The 21437-nt window shown below is 54.6% G+C and overlaps 2 protein-coding genes across 11 annotated transcripts in view; one reads left to right on the top strand and one right to left on the bottom strand.

Moving 5' to 3' along the window:
* Window positions 1-1545: 1545 nt before the first annotated feature.
* PHETA1 (PH domain containing endocytic trafficking adaptor 1) lies at window positions 1546-4779 on the top strand. 2 transcript variants are annotated; one of them, XM_048964596.1, is made up of 3 exons: window positions 1546-1672; window positions 1962-2138; window positions 2495-4779. In XM_048964596.1, the coding sequence occupies exon 3, from the start codon at window positions 2560-2562 to the stop codon at window positions 3274-3276; it is 717 nt and encodes a 238-aa protein (XP_048820553.1). In that variant the 5' UTR covers window positions 1546-1672; window positions 1962-2138; window positions 2495-2559; the 3' UTR covers window positions 3277-4779. The 2 variants fall into 2 exon arrangements, with proteins under 2 accessions (XP_048820553.1, XP_048820554.1); XM_048964597.1 differs by having other exon boundaries at window positions 2086-2138.
* Window positions 4780-5193: 414 nt separating this feature from the next.
* CUX2 (cut like homeobox 2) overlaps window positions 5194-21437 on the bottom strand; it is a 53356-nt gene continuing 37112 nt past the window's right edge. For 2 of the 9 annotated variants that reach the window (XM_048964577.1, XM_048964581.1), the window contains 19 exons: window positions 21222-21300; window positions 17703-17804; window positions 17477-17600; window positions 16257-16333; window positions 16101-16167; window positions 15884-15932; window positions 15653-15757; window positions 14929-15123; window positions 14792-14850; window positions 14671-14719; window positions 14467-14566; window positions 13150-13797; window positions 12445-12546; window positions 10682-11457; window positions 10093-10252; window positions 9171-9458; window positions 8734-8922; window positions 8379-8652; window positions 5194-7778 (listed from right to left, as the gene is read on the bottom strand). In XM_048964577.1, coding sequence (XP_048820534.1) covers window positions 7112-7778; window positions 8379-8652; window positions 8734-8922; window positions 9171-9458; window positions 10093-10252; window positions 10682-11457; window positions 12445-12546; window positions 13150-13797; window positions 14467-14566; window positions 14671-14719; window positions 14792-14850; window positions 14929-15123; window positions 15653-15757; window positions 15884-15932; window positions 16101-16167; window positions 16257-16333; window positions 17477-17600; window positions 17703-17804; window positions 21222-21300 — 4110 coding nt within the window. In that variant the 3' untranslated portion in view covers window positions 5194-7111. Of the gene's footprint in view, window positions 7779-8378; window positions 8653-8733; window positions 8923-9170; window positions 9459-10092; window positions 10253-10681; window positions 11458-12444; window positions 12547-13149; window positions 13798-14466; window positions 14567-14670; window positions 14720-14791; window positions 14851-14928; window positions 15124-15652; window positions 15758-15883; window positions 15933-16043; window positions 16168-16256; window positions 16334-17476; window positions 17601-17702; window positions 17805-20961; window positions 21056-21221; window positions 21301-21437 lie in introns of those variants that run through there. The other 7 variants (XM_048964582.1, XM_048964580.1, XM_048964578.1 and 4 more) reach the window with 7 other exon arrangements.

Raw genomic sequence — 21437 nt, forward strand, 5'->3', positions numbered from 1 at the left:
AGTGCTGCCTGCTGTAGCCCATTGTCTCATAGCAGCCCCGCAGCAGCCCCATAGCTCCTCAGCCCCATAGCAGCCCCACAGGCGGCCCCCCGGCGCCCCCTCCCGGCAGCCCCGCACAGCGCCGGCCCCCCCTGCGCACCCCCCTCTTCCCGCAGTGACTCAGAGCTCCCGGCTCAGCGCGCTCCCTGTGGCCGTCGCCAACCACGGGAGCAGGGACTGAGGCGGTGTCCCAAAGGGCTCCCAGCACCCCCTCTTCCCCTCTCAGCCCCTTTTCCTCCGCGTTTTCCCAACTTCCAGCTCGCCCCGCATTTCCCAGCTCGTCCCGTGGGATCTGGATGGGGAAACGGAGGCACGGGATCTGATTCCTTTGCTGTGAGGACTCCGCAAGGACAACGGGGCAATGTCACGGGACTGCCCAGAAGAGGAAGTGTCGGAGCGTGCGGCAAAACGCGGCCATCCCGAGGGAGACCGAACAGGAAGCAAAACTCACGGGGAATTTCGCCGTTGGGTTTTGAGGAATTGGAACGATTCTCCAAAAGAGAGGGGAGGAACAACTCCACGACTCCCGCTAACGAGGCTGCAGGGAGCAGTCGGGGCTCCCCGTAACTCCCCTGCATTCTAATAAAGCTCTGCCTTCTCCCCATGGCTCTCCCTCCTTCAGATGTGGCTGCTGCCAATGAGCGCTGTGTGGCTGGGTCGGGCAGTAAGAACTGCAGGGCTGTGGGCAGAGCCCCCTGTGAAAGGAGGAAGATAAAACCTGGGTGGTTTTAGTGCTGCTGCAATCCCTTTTTGTAGACCAAAAGAGAAAGTCCACAGGTGACAGAGGAACTCTTCGGTGAACTGAAAACCTTTGCCCCTGCAGCAGTGGTTGCCTGCAGTGTGATTTCTTGGCTCTCTGCAAAGCAAAATCCAACAGTGCTTCTACAAAATGTGCACATCGCTGAGCAGGGGAACAAAGAACCTGGAGGAAATGGAGAGCAAGTGAAAAATGCAGTGTTGTGCAGCTGTGGTGAATGCTGAGCTCTTGCTGTCTCACCCATCCCGTCATCCACAAGAATCATAGAGTCATAGAACTGTTTGAGTTGGAAAGAACCCCTAAAGGCCGTCTGTTCCCACTGCCCGCAGTGCACAGGGACACCCACAGCTCCATCAGTGCTCACAGCCCCATCCCCTGACCGTGGCCATGTGCAGGAATGGAGCACCACCAGCTCTCTGGGCACCCTGTGCCAGAGCAGAGGGACAAGAGCACCTCCCCCACCCTGCTGCCCACACTGCTTTGGTTGCAGCCCAACCAAATCGTTGGCTTCAGGGCTGTGAGGGCACGCTGCTGGCTCACCTCACCCAGCTGCCACCCACCTGTACCCACAAGTTCGTTTGGGCACAGCTATGCTCAATCCTTTCATCCCCTAGTTTGTACTGATTGCAAGGGTTGCCACGACCCAGGTGCAGCCCCCGCGCTTGAATTTGTTCAACTTGATGGGGTTCACCTGGGCCCGCTGCTCAGCCTATCTAGGTCTCTCTTTACTCATCCATCCATCCAGCTGGGACCCCCAGGTTGGGCCCGGCTCTGCGAGGGGCGGTGGCGGCAGCTTGCGGGGAGGAGCCGGGTGGCAGCGCCCCGCCCGAGGGGCGGCCCGAGCCGAGCCGGGGTGCGGAAAGCCGAGGACAAAAGGTGCCCGGGGGATGGGAGCGGGGGTGGCCCCGAAAGGGACCGGAATGGGACTGGAGCGGGGCGGGACCGCGCGGTGCTGGGGAACGGCGGTGGGGCTCGGTCGGGGCGGTCCCGCTAAGGGCTGGGGCGCTCTCACCGCGCGCGGATGTCCCTCTCCCAGAAGGCTGGCTTTGGGATCCCGATTGGTGCCCCCGAGCTGGGAGCCCTCTCCTGGCTCCTTTCATCCTGGGATGTGTCTAAGTAGGAAAATAATGGTCATCCTCGCACGTGTCCGTCTTGTGCTGCGCAGGCAGCGGTGACGCGCTGAAATTCGTCATTTTGGGACAGAGGGAGTGGGGGCAGAGGGGTGCCAGCTGGGTGCCAGCCCTGTGCCGGCAGCCGTCCCTGCATCCAGCGCTTCCGTGTCCCCCAAGGTCACCCACAGCCGGAGCCCAGAGATAGAGCAGCGCCGTGCCCTGCAGCACAGGTGGGTGGAAGGAACGGGATGGTGAGGGCACCGGTGTGTGGGGAGGGGTGGTCTGGCCCTGTGTGACGCTGTCCCGTGAGGGTCCCATGGGCCAGACCTGCACGTGGGCCGGGCTGCGGGGTGGAGAGCGGCTGCAAGGCCACCTGTGCTGTGTGATGTGGGACAGCGAAGGGGGGGAGGGAGGAAGAGAGGGGGAGGGGGGGGGGCAACAGCCCCAAGTGGGGCTTCTCTATGGGGAAACACCGCCTGAGGTGCGGAGCCCACCCTGGGAGCACCCAACCTGCAGCACTGCATTGTGCCAGGGTGAGCCTGCCTGCGGTGTTTGTTCTCAGTCTCCATTTCCTGGGTGCCACCAGGAACAAGGAGCCGGCGGGTGGCTGCAGCGCTGCGCACACACTGCCCGCACCCTCTGCCTGCAGCCATGAAGCTGAACGAGCGCAGTTTGGTGTTCTATGCCACCTGCGACTCCCCGGCTGACAATGCTGGATTCCTCTTCAAGCGTGGCGAGCGGCACACGGCGTACCACCGCCGCTGGTTCGTGCTCAAGGGCAACATGCTCTTCTACTTCGAGGAGCGTGAGAGCCGTGAGCCGGTGGGCGTCATCGTGCTGGAGGGCTGCACCGTGGAGCTCTGCGACTCAGCCGAGGAATTTGCCTTCGCCATCCGCTTCAGCGGCACCAAATCACGCACCTACGTGCTGGCAGCTGACAGCCAGGCGGCCATGGAGGTGTGGGTGAAGGCGCTGTCGCGGGCCAGCTTTGACTACATGCGGCTGGTGGTGCGGGAGCTGGAGAAGCAGCTGGAGGAGATGCGGTGGGGCTGCCGGCACGGCCCGGCCTGCTGCAAGGCACGGCCTTTGGAGATGGAGCACTCCCTGCCCGCTCTGCCCACGGTTCCTCCAAAGGAGAATGGCTGTGCAGTGTGGAATAATGCGCCTGGCATGGACCAGCTGCACGATGGTTGTGATGATGACACCGACCCACAGCCACCTCCGCTGCCTCCACGCCGGCGAGCATCCAGCGGTGACACTGGAGCAGCTGAGACCTCACTATTCTGCCGGTTGCATGAGCATTATGGAAAGCAGGTGGCCCAACTGCGGCAGGACTGGCAGCACCGGCAGTGCCAGCATCGGCCCTGAGAGGCCCTCTGGGCAAAGAGTCCTTGGTACAACCTCAGTCCCCTCTACAGGACTCACAGCTCCTGGGGATCAAGCACTGAGCTGGGTGCGCTGGGACCTCCAGATGCAAGGATGCCGGGGAGAGTTTGGATGGGTGTTGCACTGCCAGAGGGCTGGAACTGCCTTCACCTGCTCAAGGCCAGTTGAGCCCCATGGCATTCGTCTGCTCCAGCAGGATGTGGTTTGTAGAACAAATGCATGGGCACTATCCTAGCAGCACAGTGCCAAGCACAACAGCCACCGTGGCCTCACGTTTGTGTGCTGCTGCCACCCAGCAGGATCCTGGTCCTCCAATTCACCATGTGGTGGAGTTGCCTCCACCCAACCACATCCTCCAGGGCTCCAGGACAGATATTTTTGGAGCTGGTGTCACCCCTGAGCTGGCTCACAAAGGGGAAGTGTCACAGCAATGAGAAGGAACATGCGTGTCAGCAGTGGAGGGAGCAGAGTGATTCACATGCACAAGCAGAGCGTGGCTGCTATTGGAGCCCTGGGGTCTCATGCAGACATTTCTCTGGTTCGTATCCGTTCTGCTGGCCCAAGGACTTTGTGACACCCCAGCTGGTGCAGTGACTGCTGTAGTCAGCCAACCCACCAGCTCTTCCTTCACTAAAGCTGTTGAATCCCTCCCCTCCTGGATTTGTTTCCCAAATCTTGGAGCAAGAGGAACCCTGTGTTGGGCCAAGCGGACGCATCTTCATTTGACTTCTCAGAACTGGCTCAAGTTCTTTTTCTGCAATAAATATTGCTTCAGGAATTTCCTCCTGGCCTCCTTCTCATTTGCACATTTGGCTCATTTGGGAAAGTAGGTCCTGGAGCACCCTTGAGGGATGAGGTTGGGGATGGGATGGGGGTGGAATTGGGGGTGGAATGGGATGGTGTGTTTTACTCAGGGGGCATCAGGACATTGTGTTGGTCCCATGTAGGGGCAGCATAGTGACTGTTTTGGAGTGACAGAAATCACACAGCAGAGTCCAGAAGGCCTCAGATCTGTGTGGTTGTGCCTTGGAAGCTGCTCTGGTGAGGACAGGGATAAAGCAATGAGCTGTCCTCCCTGCTATGCGCGCGTACACAAATGACTGTAGCGCTGCTAAGAGCAGAAGTGTTATCAGATGGAAGTCAGATTGTCTGCCAACAAGCTGTGGAATTTATCTTTTCCCCAATAATCTGAGCCCCAACAACCAAATATTTCATTAGCTCTGGCATTAACTAAAACCTGACTCATGGGCAGCACCCTGTGGTCCCCAGTCCTCTACCAAGACTGTGAGTCACTGAGGCAGGACAATATAGCCATCCCCTCGCTGGGGCTGGTGGTAGCCTCACACAGGGAAGGGGACCCTGCTGTCACATAGGTGGCACTGCCATCCTGCATGGCATTCTGGCTCACAGAGGGCAGCCGAGGTGACGTCTCTCTGCATCCAGATGGAGAATGAAGCCTTTGTAGTTTCCATGGCAGCTGGCCGAGCTTTTCAAGGTGTTCAGATATTCATTAAAAATAAATCCTTCCCAACTTGTTAGTCGACAAACAAGCTAAAACAGATACGCAATATATGGATTTATTAATTCATCACACGCCAACCTCCCTGCCTCGTGGTGGTAGCTACAAAATCACCGGGTGATGCTGAGGTAAGGTCAGGAGGCTCCCAATGGAAGCCAAAGTGGACACAACCTGAAACCAAGCACCAGGGAAGCATGCTGCTCTTGGGGCAAGACTGCACCCTGAGCTGGACCGACCCCATAAACACCCCCCCCCTTTTTCCCGATGGAGTGACACTGATGGCTGCAAGAGCCCCAAAACCCAATGCAAGGGTGAAACTCAGTGTGAGCCACTGCCGCAAGTCTCAGTTCCTGCGAAGAAACACACCGCGACGCCAGGAGTCTTATCCAACTTCTGTATTTAGTGGCTCTTTACAGAACTTGTTCCTTCCAAAATTGTTAACAAAGTTCATCGATCTCATAGAAACTTTTGAAGTACAGTACATGAGCCTATAACAAAATGTGATCAGTATGTCCCACTAGCTTTTAGTACAACAGGATTTCCATGTTCCAAAGACTACCCTAAGTGCTTCATCAAATCCCGTTCCACTAAAGCTAACACAAGCACACTACGGAGAACAGTCGGCAATGGGTACGCCTTGGCCTTCGGTGGCGTGGTGGCAGCAGGGCGACCTCAGGGAGCTCGTGCTAGTGCAGAGCCGAGCTTGCTTTTGGAGAGCCCAATAGGTTTGCTTTTGAAATTGCTCCCTGACTACCACCAGAGTACAAAAATACCTTCTATTCTGATAAAAATGTCTACAGTGGAAAACAAGTCAATGCATAGCCTCAGAGCTGGCATCGAGCTCTCCCCCACGGCCCCGCAGTGCCTCTCATCAGGTGACAGATGGTGGAGAGGGTGGCCAGAGTGTGGCATGCCGCATTCTTGGCGCTTGCAAAATGCATTGAGAAACGGAATGGACAGGAAACATTACAGGACACAATCCACCCTCCTCTTCTAAAGGCATTTTGTTAGTTGGGGCACTGAGATAGGAACACTCCAGGGACCTGATTTGGGTGTTGGAATGCCACCACACCACTGCTGTGGCTTTGCACTAGGTCAGTAGCAAGGCACCACTGTGCTTTGCCCAACTTAGCCCCAAGCACAGTGTAGGGCAGGAGCATGGCTTGACACTCCATGTCCCAGCTCATTGAGACATGCTGTAGTAGCCACTGCTTGGGGACACAGCCATGACAATAGGATGTGGTCATGGCAAGGGGACATGGCCATGACAATGGTTCACGGCTGCAGAAAGAGGGCATGGCCATGGCGAGGGGATGCTCCCCCTGCCCACATTCCAAAGCCTCCAAACCAAAAAAGTGCTTCAGCCCCCAAAGCTGCACATGGTGCAGGTAGAACCCCGAGCAGGGCACGTTCTGGCTTTTTGGAGTCCCTAGGCACCAGTGATTTCATTTTTCATATGACAGTAGAGCATGGGGACCCCAAATGCCATCCCCAGCCAGCTGGAGCTGCCCCAGGTGTCAAACCCAGGTACCTCTTCCCATCACCACCACAATCAGAGACAGCTTGCTTCACTTGGGTCTGTTCTGCCTTTTTCCCTCTTTTCCAGTGCTGTCATTGTTGAGGGCCAGCACCAGCTGCTGACTCAAGGGAGCGCGAGGGACCGCATTTGCACCATGCTACGTCTTGTTCCAGAAGGCTATTGCAGACATTTCTACAACATATACAACTGCACGTGACATTCTGTGTTACAAAGGTTTCAAAAACATACCACCAGAACTAAATACATACTCGATGGCGTCAAGGTTTCTGATTTAGAGTCTTCATGGACTATAACACAGTCTCTGGATGGGGCAGAAGCGATGCAGTGTCTTACAGACAGATGTGGAAAAATGCTATGCAAAAGTTTATTAAATTTGGTCAGTCTCATAGTGCTTCTTGATGGCTTTGCTCAGTAAGTCTTTTCTGTGGGTTTTTTTGTTTGTTTGTTTTTAATCTCATCCAGTGGCAAACTACAAGACTTCAGTGTACATTTAATGACACGACTGCTACATCATCTTGATTTTATAGCTATCTTTAATATCAAAGCAGCTTAAGCTGTTAATAAATTCCAAAGTATCCTTTTATTAAAATATCTAAAAGAGGTCTATAAATATTTTTCTTTTTCTTTTTTAAAATCGTTCCCAGTTTTTCACATTGAAAACAAAGCTGGGGGAGCTTCGTGGACGCCTTTGCAGGGTCCACCTCTCGGTGCGCACTGAGTTTAACAAAATATAGAGATGTGTGTGTCTGCAAGGCAGCTCAGAACTCCCACTCGAGGACCTCCTCGCGGTTGGCAGCCCGCTCCAGGCGGTGGATGATGTTGTTGAGGTTGGCCATCTTCTCGTGACGTCGCTGGACGCTGGTGCTGAGCCGGGGACACGGGGCTGGCGGCAGTGCCGGTGACACCGGCCCGGCAGAGGATGGCCCTGGTGAGGCTGAACCAGCGAGGCCAGGCGAGGAGGCAGCGGAAGGCGAGCTGGGGGAAACCTCCAGGCTACAGTGGGATGAGTTGGCCGATGACTGCGAGCTGCCAGGGTCGGGATGGAGTGGTGGTGGTGGTGGTGGAGGACCTCCGGAGGCCCTGGCTCGGCCTCCCCGCCGTGGGAGGCTGCCGGTGCTGGGGGCAGCAGCACGGGGGGCTCCTCCTCGCTCCTCCTGTGGGGGCCCAGTGCTTTCTGCTGTCCCGGCTGGGCTGCGCGAGTCCCGCCGGCGGCTCCAGCTGCCCACCTCCCCCTGCTCCTCTTTCACCTTCACCTCGCCAGTGCAAGGGTGCTCGCCCCCACTGAAAAGGGGTTTTCGGTCCTCATTATCTGAGTCAGGGCTGTGTGGGGCCCTAGGCCTTGGGCCGGCTGCCCCACCACTCTGCTCTGGGTCCGTGTCGTTGTCTTGCGTGCCTTCCACCAGCATCTCCCGGCGCATCCGTGACCTGTGAGGCACAAACACAGGGTGTGAGTGATCATACCAGTCTGGAAAAACATCAACAGGCAGGAATTGTATTGAATGCTTCAAACATAAAAACACCAACTTATCATTCACAGAATGATGGAATCATAGAATAATTAATGTTGGTAAAGACCCCTAAGATCATCATGTCCACACCCAACCTACCCCCACCTTGAATCACAGAAATCACAGTCATCATTGCTGGAAAAGACCTCCAAGATCATCCAGTCCAACTGCCCACCTACCACCAATATTTCCCCACTAAATCATGTCCCTTAATACCACATCTAAATGTTTCTTGAACACCTCTAGGGACAGTGACTCAACCACCTCTCTGCGCAGACCATTCCAGCATGTGACCACTCTTTTGTAGAAGAAACTTTTCCTGACTATCTAACCTGAACTCCTCCTGGTGCAACTTAAGACCATTACCCCTCATCCTTTGGGCTCTTTCTAGCTTGCAGTCTTCCAAACTCAACCATTTTTGTACATATTTTCCCCTACCTCTTTTTTGTTTTTTTAGATATCACTATTTGAAGACATATTTCAAGGTTGTTTTGTGCTGTTTCAGCAGCATCCATACCTGTAGTTGTGGAACCAGTTGATGACGGTGTTGGTCTTGAGGTTGAGCTGGAAGGAGAGCAGCTCGATAGTCTGCTGGGAGGGATAGGGTTCCAGCTGGTAGGCTTTCTTCAAGGCTTCCTTCTCTTCAGGAGCCAGCACCACCCGTGGCTTCTTGATCTGCAGAAGGCTGAGGTCCTGGGGCTGCAGGCCGGGACTGGCACACTCGGAGCGGGCGCCAGGGGACTCGCTGTCTGAGCCGGCACTCATCAGCCCATACCGGCGCTTCAGGTAGGCTGCAGGAGAGGAGACGGAGCTGCGCGCCGCTCAGCCCCCTCCGCCCCACTCATCCACTGCCGCCCAACCCCCATGCTCACCTTTCTTCTCCAGCTTCTTCATGTCACGCAGTTTTTCGACGTTGTGAGGGTCATTGAGCCAAAGTTGCATGCGGACAAAGGGCTCCCTCCCCTTCAGGCTCAGCTTGTGCCATGGCTTGGGCCTGGAGAGGAGATCGGACACCGAGCCCTGCGTCAGGCCCAGGATGCTCTCCCCGAACAGCCGCTGGCCTGGCAGAGGAGAAGCAGAGGTGGTTAGAGAGGGATGAGCCGCATCACTGTCCAGCCAGCCACGTCCCAATCACCCTGCCACCCTGTCACCATGTCAGCCATCTGCTTGTCAACCCACAACCCCATCACCCTATCACCCCACCACCCTTTTAGCTCATCACCATGTCAACCCATCTTTCCACCACCCCATCACATCATCACCCAACACCCTGCCAAAAGCCAGTCAGCCGGGAACCCACTCGCCTCACCAGCATCTCCCAAAATGGCGCTCGCACCTAAATTGTTGTCCGTCAACACCTCCTTGACCTTCTTGGTGATGGAGTAGGTGTCCAGCTCGGGGGACATGGCAACAATCTCCTGGATGCCCACAGGGCCTTGGCTGTTGGGGTGTGCTTTGCCTGCCACCACTCTGCTCTCAGGCTGCTGGTTTTCCTTGCTGCTCTCCAGGGCGAGGGTAAGGGGCTCTTGCGATCCCTTCTCATGCTCCGTGGGGCTGGGGGGTGGCGAGGGGGATGGCTGTGGTTCGGCAGGGCTAGCTGTGTGGCACCAGGGAGAGGACGGGTCAATGGCACTGGTGGGAGGGCACTGTCCAAACCCAACAATGGGCCGTAAGGATGGAATGGGTTGAGGGAAGGGATGGCAGCAGGAATGTGAAGGTTATTTTTATTATTCATCTGTTATTTATTATTATTTATTATTCCTGAAAGGAGGAAAGTCAGCAGAGCCTCTCCGGCATCTGTGGCTGAGCAGGAGGCAACAGCAGAATAATTAAAGAGAGAAAACACAATATTAACATAAAAACCCAACTGCTTTTCTATTCCAGGCACAAAGCCAAGGATTTTTGTTGTGTTTTTCCTTTTCTTTTTTTAACTAGATGACTTTCAAAACCCATTTCTGAGAAAATAACATTAGAAGGAGCTGTGCAACAGCCCTATCTTGTCTAACATACTAATTAAGGGGGGTTGAAATGAACTGGATGTATTGGATGGGCGGCTTTGGACTGAAGGAAGAATGGGTGATGTCAAGTAGCCTGGAGCAACTGCTGGTGCTGAAGTGATGCTGTATGGGATGAGGACATGACCAAATCCTCCTGTCTTAGGATGCGGGAGATGGATGGGAATGGTATTGGGATGTTTATGGAGCAAGGGATGCGGCGGCGGCAGCACTTACCCTGGGATGGGGTCGGCTGCTGGCTGATGCCTTGCCCCAGCTGGTCCGTCAGCCAGAGCTGCATGCGGATGAAGGGCTCCCGTCCCTTCTGCGTCAGCTTACTCCACGGCTTGGGCCGCGACAGCATGTCACTCACACTGCCCTGGGACAGGCCCAGTACCTGGGTATGGTGCAGGCATTATGTACTGGGCTGCTGCCTGGCCATCGTCCCTGCTGAACAGGAAGCGAGCCCGGCCGCGCTGGGGCAAGGAGCAGGATGGGTGGAGGGGACAGGGCTTGCACTCACACCCCATGGTATGCCCAAATCCCTTGGTCCCAGTGCTTGGTGCAGGTGCTGGGATCGCCCTCAGGGCTACCCACTGGTTATGGGTTGTGGGGACAGCACATTCCCTGTGGGCAGTGCCACCAACCAATTGGTGGTGGCCATCAGGAGACTGTTGGGTTGGGTTGGACATTGAGGACTCTGACACTGTGGCACAGTGAGGACCCTGGCAGGAGGTGCTAGAGGACATCAACCAGCCCTGGGTGCTGAGATGGACAATTCCCACCCCACCGAGGGGACACCAGACTCCATTCCCCAAGCCGGTACCTTCTCTCCAAAGATCCTCTGGCAGATGCCATTCTTGGCCAACTTCTCCTTGACCTGCCGGGTCAGCTCCAATGTGTCCACCTCCCTGTACATGTACATTTCATACTGCTCTGGTGTCAGCGGAGGCACGGTGGGCTTCAGGGTGCGCGGTACATAGGCAGGGTAGTAGGACAGCCGGCCACCAGCTGCCGGCTCCATGCCAGCACCCTCCACCTTCATCTCTGCTAATCGGTGTGGCTCATCCTCAGCTGCCGGCAGCTCATCCTCATTGGCGCCACTCTCAGCAGGCTCACCCCTTGGCCAGCCTCGTCCATTGGCCATGCCGGAGTAGCTCGAGGAAGAGGAGGAGAGCGAAGGCGAAACAGAGGTGTAGGGTCGGCTGAGCAGGCTGCGCTCTGACGCCCAGTGCTGGTCGAAATAAGAGCCAGCATCACCAATCTCCGACTTCACCTTGCGGATGATGCTCTGCACAAAGGCAGCAGGTGAGAGGACAGCAAGGGGCGTCTGAGGGGGGCCAGGGCTGGCCCCGCTGCCCTCCTCCTGCTTGACGTAGGCTGGGACGATGTTCTGGCTAACGGTGGCCAAAGTGGAACGCTCAGTGGGTGGTGTGCCCCCAGGCCGCCCGCTGCTCCCTGCCTCCATCTCCAGCAGTGCCTGCTGCTGCGCCTGCATCTCCCGCCGCGCCTGCTCCAGGATGCTCTTGATGGCGTCCTCTGAGCTGCTGCCACCCGCCCCGTTGGTCACTGCTTGAGATGTTGATGGGTTTTTGGGCTCACCTGCAAAGAGGGGCAATGAGGGGAACCGCTGGGTGCAGAACTCATAGAGGTGCTGGCTAGGAGCGAGGGAAGGTTTTGACATTTTCAGTTTTGTTCCTGCCTGCTTTTGGCTGGGATGGAGTTAATTTTCTTTCTAGTGGATAGTATGGCGGTGTATTTTGGGATTAGGGTGACAGTAACACTGATAACACACATATGTTTTGGCTGTAGCTGTTCAGAGCTTACACTTAGTCAAGGACTTTTCAGCTCCTCAAGCTGCCCTGCAGTGAGGAGCTGGGGGTACACAAGGAGGTGGGAGGTAACAGAGCCAGCACAGCTGACCCAAACTGGCCAAAGGGATGTCTGATACCGCACTGGCACCATTCAGAACAACAAAACTGGGGGCAGCTGGCCAAAGAGGCTGGAAAGCAGCCATGACATTCCTGCACCTAAGTGTGATTGCATTTTGACAACTGCAAAATAAAGCCCATTACCAACGATGGCAATAAACATGTTTGTTTTCTCTGTTTTTCCACCATTCCTGTCTAATGCAATCCTCCAGGATTCTGCCTTCTCAGCAGACTACCCATTTTAATGTATTTCATTTCTTGTCATTGACTGTGAGCAGAACTGCTTTAATGATTCCTCACACCATGTGGATCGTGTGCTCTCATTTAATTATCTGTTCTGGGAAAGGCAGGATGGAAAAGTTAAGTCCAAAGTTTCTGAAAGCTCAGGTACAGGGCGATGTGCAATTGTGCATGAGTGTTTTGTTTCCAGCAATATTTACCAGCAGTTCTTTCCACCATATCCCAAATCTCTATGGATGGCGATGAGAGAAATGGCCAAAAAAGACCCATTTTGGCTAGTGCCATGCGTATGGATGGGGGAAGGTAGGAAGCACTGCCAACTCCTCACAAGCACCCTGAGGTCTCAGCCTTGTTTCTGGATGGCATGGCCCAAGGATATGTGGCCTGCAGTCTCCAAACACCTATAGACAGAACGCACCTCCCTTCTGTGACTCAATCTCCTTCTTTGCCTGCTCCAAGATGTTTTTGATGGCATCGTCGGAGCCGGTTTCTGGCGTTCTGATCCTCGGCGTGATGCTACCTGATCAAAGAAGCATGACAACAGATTTGTCACCAGCGCTGGTTCTACAAGCTCCACTTGTATGTCAGGAAGCATTTACTGTTGCTCATGTTTAGTTATTTTTAGGGATGCTGGATTTAAGGAAAACACCACTATCCATTAGTTGCCAGCCCCTACTGACAGCTCTTGCCTTCAACGCAGCATCACCTGGCTGAGGACACATGGGATCAGATGCCACCATGGCAAATCAGAACATTGCTTAGGAGCCACTGTTTCCAGAGCCAGGAGTTATTTCATGATGGTGACAACACTGTACCACAGTTCTGAAGCACTAGAACTTGATTATTTTAACAATATATTCCAAAATGTTGATTTGTATTCCACAGAACAGCCCAATGGAAGACTAAATGAGTGAAACTCATCCAGGGGCACACTTACAGTTATGGGTTGTGGCATTTGTGCCCCATGGACAGCAGTACCTGGGGCCACTAGGGACAACCCTTGAATGCCATGGGTGACTCCACAGTGTCCCCATCCATCACCACGGGGCTCAGATGTGAGTGCAGTGGTGGCACAGGGGCAGTTCAGGGCAGCACCTGGCATTGGGGCCACCCCACCACTCACCTCTCTGGCGCACCTGGATAGTCCTCAGGGCCAGTACATTCTGCTCATCAGAGAGAAACTGCTTCATCTTGATGAACGGCTCCTTGCCCTTCACTGTCAGCTTGCGCCAGGGCTTGGGCCGGGCCAGGATCTCACTGACAGAGCCCTGTGACAGCCCCAGCACATAGTGCCCAAAGACCCTCTGCCCAATGTTGTGCTTCAGCAGTTGTTCCTTCACCTGGAAGGCGATGTCAGCTGTATCCAGTTGCTCCTCGTCAGCTGAGCTGCCCCCGCTGCCCTCAGCAGGCTCTTCAGGAGGGCTGGTGGTGGGTGGAACAGTGCTGGGGGGCACAGAGCTGCTTTTGGCTCCGAAAAAAGCAGTGGGGAAGGACAGTCCCCCTCCAGCACCCTCACTCTTGTAAGGGGACCCCTGTAGTGGAGGGCCCTTGGGGAGTAGTGCGTCCCCTGGGAGCCGCTCTCCTCCTGGGAAGGGGGACAGTGGGAACGTCCGGGGGCCTTCGGAAGCCAGGCCAGGGCCAGGTACAGCTGGGAGAGGAGCGGGAGAGGTTGGCTCATCAGCCGGCGGGTGCGGGAGCTGCTGGGGGGACGGGAATGCCTGCTCCATGCCCAGTGGGTCCTTCCCCGACTCGTCTTCACAGGGATCCTCCTCTAGAGATGAATGAGAGAGACAGACATGCACTATAGTCCTGCTGGCTAGATGCTCCTGCATCAGTTTCCCTAGCTGGAAATCCCCCATCCCATAGGCAGGCTCTTTCTGAGCACCTTTCTGAGTGAGTTATGGTGAACATCATAACTTTGACCATGGTGGTCATGCTCCAGGCTTGGACCTTTGCCCACACCAGAGTACATGCGGAGAAGCAACCAAGTGATTGGGCACAGATCAACAACAGAACTATATATATACAGTCTGATAGCAATAGAACAAGGGGGAATGGTTTTAAAATAAAAGAGGGGAGATTTAGGTCTGATGCTAGGAGGGATTTCTTCATTCAGAGGGCAGTGAGGCTCTGGCAGTGCTGCCCAGAGCTGTGGGTGCCCCATCCTTGGAGGTGCCTAAGGCCATGTTGGGCTCTGGGCAGCTTGAGCTGGGGGCAGCCAGCACATGGCAGGGGTGAAGCCAGGGAGCTGTAAGATCCTTTCTAACCCAACCATTCCATGATTCATGAATATGTGGACATGGCTCTTAAAGACATGGTTTAGCAAAGATCTTTGTAGAATTAGGTTGATGGTTGGATTTGATGATCTTGAGGGTTTCTTCCAACCAACGCTTCTGCAACTTATGGCACATGAGGCAATGTGTGTCCACCGGTACCCTACCAGTGCTGGCCATCAAGCTGGGCTTCTCCAACAGGTACTTCTGTGGTGGGTAGAATGCCTCCTTCCCCAGCAGCAGGGCCTCCTCCGGCTTCGACATGCTCTGCAAGGGGCAAAGCAGCGGTGGGCTGGAGCAGCGGGGCTCTGGCGGGGCCAGTAGACCTCCCGCATCCCACCAGGACGCCAGGCCCACGCCACAGCACTTGCCTGGGGCAGGCTGCAGCTGGCGGATGCCACCTTCATGGCCTTCAGGATGCTGGGGGAGAAAGGAGGGGCGGTGAGGCAGGGGATGTGGCCTCGCAGCACCCAACCGCGGGAGCAGGCCTACCTCAGCTCTGTCTTGATCTCCTCGTAGTCTGCTTGTGCCTGCAGCTTCTCCTCCAGCTTCTGTGGAGGACACACTCATGGTGTGAAGCCAACACAGTCAGATCAGTGCCCACCCTGTGCCCACCCAAGCCCCCACACCTCAATGGCTTCGTTCTTGGCAGCCAGCTGTCCCTCTAGCTCAGCAATCTGGTTGGCGGAGGATTCCTCCAGCTCCTGCAATGAGCTCTGGAGGTGCTGGATGTCCTTCAGGAGCCGTAGGATCTCCCGGTCCTTGGCAGCCAGAGCAGCCTCCAGCCTTGACCCTGAGCACATGGAATAGTTCGCTTTGTCCTGCTGGGAGAGGGTACAGCATTAGCTCCTGGCCACCCAATGCAGGGACATGGGGGCTGTCATTGGCATGGGGTGGGATGGACTCTTCCTCTGTCCTCAGAGGTCTTCCATGTTCAGCGGAATGCTATAGAAGTGCAAATTGCCCACCTTATGGGAGGCTGCTCCCCATAATCTTGCATGGGCAATGTTATGACCCAAGAGCAATGAAAAAATGCCTGGATCCTTTCTGCTTTGCTTCTGGGCTGCTTCCAGACGTGATGGAAACTGCTGAATGCAAAATGGTGCTCCCAAGCGCAAGAGAGTGCTCCTGGCTGCATGCATGGGTGCTCCTGTCTATATGGGATGCTCCTGGTCATGATGGGTGCTCCTAACCTCTATGTTTTGCTCTGGGATGCAATGGGATGTTTCCAGCTGCTATGGGTGCTCCCAACCACGGTGGGATGCTCACAGCTGCAATGACTGCTTCCAGCCACTTGGGATGTTCCCAACCACTACAGGATGGATGTTCCCCAATGCTATAGGAGCTGCTCACCCCGGCAGCACCCTGAGGGGAGCAGCAGGCCAGACGCAGGGAGCTGTTGACAGCTGCCAGCTGCTCCCTCAAGCTCTCCACCTCCCTCTGTGCAGCCTCGGCACGCTGCAAGAGACCAGAAAGTGCATCAGAATGGGCACCCCCATGCTTGGGGCAGAACCAAATCCCAGCACCATGCCTGCCTCTCCTGAGCATCCAGCTCCCACCCCCTATTGGAAATTCTCAGCTCACCTGGTTGGCTTTTTCAAGATTGGTCATGATCATGGCCACTTCATCTGCCCTGAAAGAAGAAGCAAGAGGCATCAGATGGTACACAGAAACCAATCCAGAGGCAAGGGACACAAAATCAGTGGTTGGCAGAAGTCCTTCTAGGACAGCAGCAGAGACACACATCTTAGATTAGGGAGTGACCACAACTTTGGGTCTCTTCACACGCTCTGGGACTCACTTGGAGGCAGCCTCCTCATCATATTTACACCGTAGTTCCAGCAGCTCTGTTTGTGTCGCCTTCAGCGCTGGCAGCGGGGAAAAAGAGAGAAGACAGGGGTGAGACATGGGCTGGGGGGTTCAGGACCCTGTGGTTCCCACAGTCCATCCTTCCTACCTGAATGGAGCACCTTGATCTTCTCTTCGGCTTCCCCCAGCCGCATGGCCAGGGTGAGCTGGGCTTCTTGCAGCCCCCTGTGGAGAGAGGGGCATCAGCCATGAGGGTCGGATTTATGTAGTTTATGGTGCCAGTGGTAAAAAATCATTTCGGGTGGAAAATGGCAACACACATTGCTACAGAAGTGGAGAAGTGAATGGCAGTGCACATCACTAGAGAAACAAAAAAAGTGATGGCAATGCATATTGCAAGGACAAGTGGTGTTGGCCTTAAGTTGCACCAATTTGCATTCAGGTTGGATATTAGGAAGAATTTCTTTTCCCAGAGAGTGGTGAGGCACTGGCACGGGCTGCTCAGGGAGGTGGTGGGGACACCATCCTCAAAGGTGTTCAAGAACTATGGGGATGTGGCACTGAAGGATGTGGTTAGTATGCATGGGGTAATGGGTTGGGATTGGACTTGATGACCCTAGAGGTCTTTCCCAACATTAATGATTCTATGATTCTATGATTCTATGATTCTATGATTCTGTGAGTGGACATGGCAGTGATGGGATGGTCATTGGATTTGATGAACTTTTCCAAACATCAATTATTCTGTGATTCTACCAGAAAGGGGATGGCAACACACATCACTAGGGAAATGGAAGAGGAAATGGCAATGCACAACGCTAGCACACCCAGCACAGCCCCACACTCTACAGTTCCTTGACAACCCTCTGTTCCCAAGAGTGGTGTCCCCCAGACCCTGCTGACCCCATGGTACCCAGGGATGTTGTCCTATCTCTGTCCCTGCTTGATGTCCCCAAACAAGGAGCCAAGAAAGGAAAGCAGAAATGCTTCTGCACCAAAATGCAACCCCTCCTGTCATTAATTAGAGGGGGGAAGCAATCAGGGAAAAGTTATTCTGCATTATTTATAGCCCTTACTTGCCAGGAACTTACTCGGAGAGCTCTGCAATTTAGGGTTTAAAGATTCCTCGTTTGTTACGGGTGCGGTGCGTTAAGGAATAGCAATGAAGCGCTGCTAAGCGCGCCGCTGGGAAAGCCGGGAGCCTCACAATTAAAAGGCCGCTTAATGAGCTTCGTCCGCCAGCCTCAGTTTAAGCGATTTGCTCAAGCAACACCACGTGGCACACCCAGAAACTGCTGGGAGAGGGACAGACAGACGGACAGCACCAGGCAGGAGGTGCCACGGGGGTCCTTTCTTATATTCACGTACTTCTGCTTCTCTGCCTCATTTCTCTGCAGCAAGGTTTCAGCCAAAAGTGCTTTGCTGTCGATGTCAGGGAGCGTGGTCTCAGCCGCCGTGAGTCCTGCTGCTGGCAACGATCCTTCTCTCTGCTCTGCGGGAGGGACATGTGTCACACGGTTGTGTGCTTGGAAGCACACGAGGACGTGGATGGGGAGCACTGATGTCACCCATGCACCATCAGCACTTTGGGTACCTTTGGTGCCGAGGAGCTCTGGGTACTTCTTCCAGGGGCAGCTGAGATCCTTCAGGGGTGGATTTTCGGGCTCAAGGCGCTGGAGCAGCACTGGAGCAGGGTCTGCAGGCAACAGCACTTTGTATGTCAGGGGCAGGGGACAATCACCAACAGTCCCATCCCACCTTCCCAAGCATGAGTGCCACAATCCTCATTCCTGCACCCTCCATGCCAAGGGCAGCAGCCAACTGCAACCTGCTTAAGACCAGGGATGGAACTCTTGATGCTACCCCATGTTTCACCACCATGTGCCACCATAGCCATCCCAATGGATGGAACCCTTAATGCCATCCCATGTGTCACCATCGTGTGCCACCACTGCCATCCCAATGGATGGAACAGAACCCTTGATGTCATCCCATGTGCTACTCCATGTGCCACCACCATGTGCCACCATCACCCTTCCAAAGCCCCCAGGAACTGAGCACTGCTAGGGCTGCATGCAGGATCTCATCCCCAAACGTGGTGGCACCACTGGCCCCGGTCTCCCCAGTCTGGGTGCAGACAATGGCAGTTTGTGCAGAGGTAAGCAGGTGCTTTCAGAGCCGTATGTCTTCCCTCTGTCAGCATTACACCATCATTAGCTAGTGTCTGCTCAGCAGGGTGTGCCATTATGTCTCCCAGGGCTGATGTAATTATACATTGACATAATTAACCCAGCAAGCCCATTAAGCAGGCCAGCTAAAAATTCATCTATAATTATTTGTTGTGTGCATGCTAATGAGTCCATCTGCACTGCCATTGTACAACATGAACAAATTAATTTACAAGTCTGGATTTTTTAATAAGTTCAAGAAAATGCCTCCTATTGAGCCAGGTTAATATAGGTTTGGGGTGCTTTATTTTTTTTTTTTCCTTCGTGGAAAAGAGAGGAAATAGAATGGAATTCTCCAGGGTCAAAAAGTTAGATAAACAGGGAAGTGGGACGGAGCTGCGCAGTGGCAGGTATCCAAGGGGAAAGCAGCATAATGGAGATGGAAAAACCCCAATGTGCGACTGCCTCTGTGGAGAGTGTGGGTGTTTTTGTGTTATCTGCCCCAAATGCAAAGGGTTTGGCCTGCGGTCCTCCCTTCTAGCACCCAGCATGGATGTGAGCAGCAAAATGGGTCCGGGGTCCCCCAGGACACCACTGGACACTATAGTGCAAATGCCATCGGTGCCACCCCTCCTGGAATGCTTTATGGGAGCTGCCATCAGAGCTCAGTGTCCATCCAGCTGTGAGCATGCTGCGGAAACCCACCCAGGAATTTTGGGAATTGGCCCCTCCACCTCTACTGAGCCAAAGGGGATGGAGAGTGAAAATGCTCAGCACAGCCCCAGTGAGCGCTGGATGCTCTCCTGGCCATTAATAACACCTATAAGCAGGCAAGCTAACAATGCGGGTAATTACACCCATGGCAGAGGGGCTGGGGACCCCCCTTGTGCTCCCCCCGGAGCCAGGGCACTGTCGATAAATGCTGGGGCAGTGCCGATGCGATGTGTGCTGGCAGCTCCACTCATCCCCATAATAAGAAATCACCCCAGAGCTGCTGTCCTATAGTCTCTCTCTCTCTATATTTTAATATTTCAGTCTATATAATAAGTCCCACCACTAGCTGGCGTTATTGGATGTCATTTAGCAGCAGCAGTGCTGCAGCAGGAACTCCAATCTCTGCTGTGTCCCCAACCCTGGCACCATGGAGCCCTTTCTCACATCCCTCCAGCACCCCACAGCTGCCAGCAGCACCAAATGTCCTCAGGGAGCTGCAGCCAATCCCTGTGCCTTCTGTGCTGAGGACAAAGAAGAGCAGAGGGGATCCATAGAGCATCCGTGGTGCATCCAGGTGAATTCATGTGCATCCAGAGTGCATTTGTGGTGCATCTGTGGTGTATCCACATGAATCCACGGTGCATCCACAGTGCACCCACACTAATCCATAGTGCATCCATGGTGCATCCACACTAATTCACAGTGCACCCACAGTGCACTCACATACATCCACAATGCATCCATAGTGTATCTACATTAATCTACAGTGCGTCTGCAGTGCATCTATGCTTCATCCATGTGCATCCATGGTGCACCCACACAAACCCATCCACGGTGAATCCACCTGAATCCACCCACTGTATCCACACTAATTCACAGTGCATCCATGGTGCATTTGCATGCACCCATGGTGCACCCACATGAATCCATCACGCATCCAAGCTGTACCCACATGTGCCCATGCTGCATCCTGGCACCAGCAGCCCTTACACCGTGCTGACAACCCCTCATGCTGCCTCATCCCAACCTGCGCCACCCCATCCACCAGAGCCCTACAATACCCTCCGCACATCAAAGCTGGGCTTAAATCAAATCATCCCCAACAACAATGACATTAATTATGCTTTTAACACATTTTACTGCTTCTCCCCCTTCCCTTCACGCCACATCTGTGTGAACAATATCCCAAAGATTTACGGTTTTCTCCCGTAATTACAGACACACAGCAGCTCACTTATCACAATTCTTGCTGAGCAATCAGGCTCCGTTACAGTCGCTGCCAGAGATTTGTGTTGACAGCAGCCATTCAGAGCAAAAACTGTCGAATCAGGACTTATAGTGTGCTTGGGAAGTGTTCGGCTGCAGAGAGACACATGGATGGGGACAGACAGGGACAGACACACGGGTGTGCACATGTGAGTGCATGCAATTGCATGTGATTGCACAGGTGTGTATGCGATTGCACAAGCACAGGGAGAAGTGTTGGAATATGCAAATGCATGCACGTGTTTGCATGGGCGTGCGTGTGATTGCCTGTGTTTGCAGTGGTGTGCATGTGACTGCGTGTGTGCTCTCTGTGCAGGTGACAGGGTGTGCAGGGAGGGTGCTGAGGAGGAGGGCAGGCCAGAAAGATAACTGGATTCTGCAAAGCGAGCTGACATTTGGTTCTTGTAGCACAGGATAAAATTTAATGAGGACAAAAATATGTCTCCCTAATTCCCCTAAGAAATCATTAAAACATTTTGTTATTCTTAAATGTCTGGAAAATGAATTAGCGGCCCTGCAGGAGCCCTTCCGTGCATCCTCAGCCCCTCGGAGCTCTCTGTCCTCAGGGATGGGCATAGCCCCAGGGCTGCTGCACAGCACTGTGCCTCAGTTTCCCCCCAGAGCTGCGTGAGGAGCCCCTGGAGGGGTCCCAGCCCCCACAGTCTGCTGCCAGGAGCTGGGGCTGTGTCATTTCACCCAACTTACCGTCAAAAAGACAACTGGGGATAGCCGCAGTGTTATTACAAGGGCTGAGCAAATGTATTCCTTTTCTAATGTCAAGATGCATTTGGCTCAGGGGCTGAAACACAGCGATGGCAAAAGCTGTTTCCACTTGTCTCTTCGGTTGGGATTTTCAAAGCAACATGCAAAGAGCGGACGTCTGCAGGGCCAGGGCCGGGCGCTGTGCCCCCGCTGCTCGCTGCTGCCTCCTCGCTATGCAGCCAGGTCACCGCCGTGGTCCTTACCTGGAGCCTCGATCAATTGCTTGCAAACGCTCAGGAAAGCCGTCTCAGCCTCCTTGCTCCTCTTACTAAGTGCAATCACCTGCAGGGAGATGGGAAAAGGGCGGTGAGGGCTGGGGCTGGAGGAGGGAAGGGCTCACGGGGATGGATGGGGGCACGGGATGGTGTCCCCGCTCGCATCCTGTGCACTGCCTTGGGCAGAACTCTTCGCGCTGCTGT

Source organism: Lagopus muta, chromosome 17 (genome assembly GCF_023343835.1).
Source record: "Lagopus muta isolate bLagMut1 chromosome 17, bLagMut1 primary, whole genome shotgun sequence".
Lineage (NCBI taxonomy): Eukaryota > Metazoa > Chordata > Aves > Galliformes > Phasianidae > Lagopus > Lagopus muta.

Bases quoted from the DNA above. Each gene is read 5' to 3' on its own strand.
- PHETA1 (XM_048964596.1), top strand. From the start codon at position 2,560: ATGAAGCTGAACGAGCGCAGTTTGGTGTTCTATGCCACCTGCGACTCC.